Raw genomic sequence first — 5,381 nt, forward strand, 5'->3', positions numbered from 1 at the left:
TTTTTATAACAAATATTATCATAATCTAATTCTATCTAATTCTTTCTAACATGTTTTAAATATGAATAAAATAGTGTACATCTTTAGAGTCTGACGTTGGTCCGGTTTGAGTCTGTTTTTCTATGAACAAAGATTGAATTTTACATATTAAGTAAATTTATCCAAACTAAAAGGTCAATTAAATGCTTACATCTGGAGCAAGAAACCCATTTTAATTTTATTTTGAAAGAAAAAGGACTAATTCTATATGTTTAGTTGTATGATTTATGATTCTGTTTTGAACGACTTACATGTATTATTGCTGTTATGACCAATGTTATGGCATTTAAGTATCATTACGCTCTCTTTAAAGTGGCATCATTAGTACATCTTTGGAATATATATTCCATCCCCATTGTAAGGAAGATACCATGAATATTTGCCATACAGGTATTTTGTTATGTATATAGAGCACTTTATCACTTAGTCTTAAGAGTTAAATTGAATTTTTTCTCAAAAGAATGTCTCTTGACAATTAATTTAAAGTAATTAACTAAAAAGATAGCGTCATTGGTTGCAATAATAACCTATTTGAATTTGATAATGGCACATTCAAAGGCACTTACAATAGATCGTTCCACCTAGTGACCGGATAAAATATCATATCGAATTAAGGGAATAACAAAAATTAAAGAAAGTCGACCGGGCGATGTTGAGTGGGAGAAGAAAATTGGTATAATTAAAGTGAAAGTTTCACTAAATCGGACAAAGAATAAGACATTTTATAGGTTGTGATCATAAAAAAACGATGTTATTTATAATAAATACATAGAAATGACATTTACCGGGAGGGCTTCTTGACTTTGTTCTTGACTTTGTTCTTGAATTTGTTCTTGACTTTGTTCTTTACTATTTCTTTGTATCTTGGCTATAAGTCTCTCTCTCTGTCTTATATTCGCCCTTCTCTCTCCCTCTCTCTCTCTCCCTCTCTCTAATTCTCTCCATGTTCTCCTCCCTTTTGACGGACGTGTTTATTCACGTCCTCTCGTCTGTGCTTCCTTCTCTCTTCCTATATATACCGTTTCTTCATGACATATTATTCATGGTATTATGTGGTACTGACATGATCTCTGTTTTCCTGGCTCCTATGTTTTGGTAGTCTGGGGTCCAGCCGTCCGTTCCGTTTGTTGAAAAAGGCAGCCAGTTGTGCTCTCCAACTCTGTTACACGAAGGTACCTTTGGGCCATGACGATGTGTGTAGAGCATCTCACCACACTCCAAACCATCGGGACACCTCAACGATTCTTTATCGAGATTGACGGAGAAATTGACAAAGAGAATATATTGTGGAGCGCCAGGAGCGCCAGACATGAGCTTTTTTAAAGAACCCACTATTAATGTCATTATCAGTATGGTAATAAGAAATCTAACCAAGGTATAATCATGATTATGTAGATTTAGAAAATGGTAGTATAATGATATGGTTTGGATAAAATTGACCAAGTTTGTATTTGTAAAGTAATACGTGCGGTTACTTTGGGATGAAACGCAACCCAAATTGATTCATTTTCATTTGCGACTTCAAATGGGGCTGGGCATGGGGTGGTGGCACCAGGCGCGGATCCAGGATTTCTTAGGGGAGGGGGCCCAACTTTTTTTTTTTTTGCTCCCGAAAATTTGAAAATCGCGCCGGCCGAAAAGTCGCTCAGTGGGGGGGGGGGGGGGGGGGGGGGGGGGGGGGGGTACAGAGCACAATTTTTTTTTTTTTTTTTTTTTTTGCTCCCGAAAATTTGAAAAATCGCGCCGGCCGAAAAGTCGCTCAGGGGGGGGGGGGGGGGGGGGGGGGGGGTACAGAGCACAATTTTTTTTTTTTTTTTTTTTTTTTGCTCCCGAAAATTTGAAAAATCGCGCCGGCCGAAAAGTCGCTCAGTGGGGGGGGGGGGGGGGGGGGGAAGTGAGCACATTTTTTTTTTTTGATCTTCAAAAAAATTTCAATTTGCACCCCCCCTTGAGCGCCAGGGGGGGGCCCAACCCCAAAAAAGGTAAAAATCACGTGATTTTACATGATTTTTTTCTCAAGGGGGGGGGCCCGGGCCCCCGGGCCCCCCCCCCCCTGGATCCGCCACTGGGTGGCACATGCCTCCAACAATAAGCTAAGCCACTGTGATCGTCGGGTTTGTGATCTGTGTGCTATATTCCATTTCGTTGACTATCAGCCGTAAACGAAAGACTTCATGCATGGCTGATTGTCAACGAAACGGAGTTGTTGTCAACTCTGTTTGTTGCTACGGCAGGCACCCAGTGCAAATGAATTCGTTTGATAAAATTATGGAAATGCAAGCACTACTTTAAACCAACATAACTTTGTAATTCCTTGCTCATTTTTCTTGATTGAGGTGTCATATGAAAGGACAGAAATTCAACTTTCTAGAAATGTGATTTTCCCTTGAAATTCAGATACCGTCCGCAAAATGACTTTTTGGTTTTCTCTCTTCAAATTCATTTTAATCACTCATGCGTGAAATATGCATCATATGGGTTACACCAAATGAAAGAGGAGGATCAAAGCTTTCCAAATATGTGTCATTTATCAATTATAAATGTGATTAAGTTATGATAAAACATCGATAATTCTCGGTTTCGTTTTTTCTGGGACGCACTGTATATGTCTTAACGAGATCTTTAAAAATGTGTATTACCACATCTTTCTTCATCGTCTCCTTTGGGACAGTCTTTCGATCCATCGCATTGATATTGACGTAAGATACATATCCCAGTATTCTGGCATTCATAATCACTTTCTTGGCATTCTGCAATAGAGTTATGGGAATATCAAGAATATATGATTATTCGTAGAGAAATACTAATAATAATAATAATAATGATAACAATAATAATGATAACAATAATAATAGTAATTATGCTGGTTGCTTACTAACAGGCATTTATTGCTTTCTTAGCCGTCAGGTAAAATAACCACCACTATCAACTATCAATATTGATGATGATAATAATAACAATAATGATGATAATAAGGTCTTGATTAAATTTAACAGAGTTAGCACCTCTCTGACTCACTTGTCTTAATTACGATGGGAAGAATTGAGTTTGACTTTATTTTTGAAGTTTATTTTGCATTACGTAGGCGATGTTAAGAGCGTTCGGCTGCCTTGGTGTTTGCGCGTGGGATTTAAAGCTTTGATCGTTCTGTGAATGAAGAGGACATTTAAAAATCTGTAGAGTTGGTCTGTATTAACGTCAGAGAGGTACTGCGGAGCAGCATTCATCAAGCATTTGTAGACTAATATTTCCAGCTTATCCTTTGATCGGAAACCAATGTAGAAGTGTCTTTGATTTCATTCATTCCCAAAAGGGACCAGAGTCTCAAAGTTATGAAAGGACAAGGCACGATAATTTTGCGTTGAAGAAGGAATTAATGTTTAAATAAATGCATTTTGCGCTCGATCAGGTGTTTGAAGGAATGTCTTTTATGTGGGCAATGATTACATATTTGATCTGTTCCTTTCCTTGGTCGGAAGCACAACTGTTTGTGAAATTATTGTGTTATTGTGTTCAAGTCCTTAGCTTATTGTTTAAATAGTTGATTTATTATCATCATGATATCGAAATTGCTAAATGAATTATGATGGTGATGATTATAATGATAATAATGATAATTATAACAATAAAAGTAATAAAAATGTCGATGATAATAGTGACTAGAAGCGAGTTTACATTGCAGAAGAATAGAAGAGCAAGAGCAAGGACATTGATTGTTGAATGCCTTTTTTGATGTATTCATGGACTTTCAAATGATTGAATGCCCAGCAAATAGAAAGCCAATGGATACATTTAATCAAAATGGCAGTGAGTTTATGTCTTTTTGGTTATTTTTCATGTTTCCGCGAAAATGATTACCTCCACATTCCGTTTCGTCGGAGAAATCGTGACAGTCAATCACGTGATCGCATCGAGCCAATGAGGATATAGACTGCAGACCAGATGCGCATATGAAATCATCTGCACCGCCACACAGCAAACCCGATGTGCTTTCAGAATCTGCATTCAGAAAAAAATGAAAATGTACTTCTGTTTGACTTAGTCATCAAAAAATATTGTGAAGGATAAAAGATCAAGAAATCTATGGATTTTATTTTTTCATTCAATTTTTAGGCAAGGTTAAACAAAATATAAAAATACATACAGATCCAAAGGAAGTAAGAAATACAACCGGCTAGTGCGATAGAATAGCCGACTTAAGCGAAATCTGAAATATTTTCGTTTTAATAAAATGACCAGATATTTTTTTTTGTGTTTTCAGAATTATTGATAAACACCTGTTGTGGCTGTGAGAATAGAAGTAAAGTATGAAAAGAAAAGGGGGAAAAGGGCCAAGTGTTGTTTCCACTTTATACAAACTATATACCACTTGTTAATTTACTATCATGATATTATTATTAATTTACCCAATATGTATCTGGTTATAACTTTCTCATGCACTCAAGCTTTGAACTCTATTCTGACCTCAGTATGTATTAAACAGAACCATTTGATATGGCAGAAATATTTCAGAATACATTCAGGGAGAGGTTCGACCTACCGTTGAGAGGATATATGCGAGCGTCAATAGCGAATCCTTGATTCTGTTCCATCAAGTCAGCACAGAAGGCAAGGCTCACTGTACCCGCCGTTAGCTGCAGGTATGTCACGTGACTGTTCTTCAAACGGAACGTGACATCACTGTTGGTCAGTTCAGACTGGTAGGTGACGGTGAGGGTGTCCCAGGGGTGTTCAATCTCCAAGGAGTTCACCTGCATCACAAGCTATTGGAACGACAGTAGCAGTTAATTCCGCCAGCATATTTTTATTTTTATAAATATATATATCAATTTTTTCAAGTTGATAGGAGGAACAGAATATATATATATATATATATATATATAGGAAAATAACCAAACATGTTCATTTAAAATAACATAATATAAGGCACGGGTGGTCTTAAATGTGTTATTTAAATGTGTTCACACAACAAATTCTAAGTATATATTATAAGTTTCATATTCAAAGGTATAAGCTAAATAAGAGCCAAGCTACAGTACCAAGAGCGGAACTTGAAAACTAGAGAGAGAGAGAGAGAGCGAGAGAGAGAGAACAAAAAACATACGTTGAAATGCTACAAACTAATTCAATGTGTAGAGTATATTGCCTTACGAAATTAGTAACCATTTACACAAAAACCGGTTCCTATCGTGAACCTTATGACAGTGCTATAGTGTATACGTATGATACAACTTGATGGACTGTCAACATGTTTAATGAAATACTCGTCTTACGATTGTTTTCTTATGACTCGATACACTGAAATATGTGAAGATGCAAAAGCATGCAAAAGTATTGAAAAT

General features: G+C 36.6%; 1 protein-coding gene across 1 annotated transcript; it reads right to left on the reverse strand.

The window, feature by feature from the left end:
• Positions 1 to 3,644: 3,644 nt before the first annotated feature.
• LOC105440587 lies at positions 3,645 to 4,797 on the reverse strand. The gene is made up of 2 exons (XM_030973959.1): positions 4,580 to 4,797; positions 3,645 to 4,038 (listed from the first exon to the last, which is right to left on the reverse strand). Exons 1-2 carry the CDS (start codon positions 4,794 to 4,796, stop codon positions 3,836 to 3,838), a joined length of 420 nt encoding a protein of 139 aa, XP_030829819.1. The 5' UTR covers position 4,797; the 3' UTR covers positions 3,645 to 3,835.
• Positions 4,798 to 5,381: the final 584 nt, after the last annotated feature.

Source organism: Strongylocentrotus purpuratus, unplaced genomic scaffold, assembly GCF_000002235.5.
Source record: "Strongylocentrotus purpuratus isolate Spur 01 unplaced genomic scaffold, Spur_5.0 spur5_scaffold_7, whole genome shotgun sequence".
NCBI classification, from domain to species: domain Eukaryota; kingdom Metazoa; phylum Echinodermata; class Echinoidea; order Camarodonta; family Strongylocentrotidae; genus Strongylocentrotus; species Strongylocentrotus purpuratus.

What these genes read in the sequence shown, in the direction of transcription:
- LOC105440587 (XM_030973959.1), bottom strand. Translation starts at nt 4,796, where the DNA reads ATGCAGGTGAACTCCTTGGAGATTGAACACCCCTGGGACACCCTCACC. An exon ending in TCGCATATATCCTCTCAACG is followed by an intron (nt 4,039 to 4,579) that starts GTAGGTCGAACC and finishes TTCTGAATGCAG; the next exon opens with ATTCTGAAAGCACATCGGGT.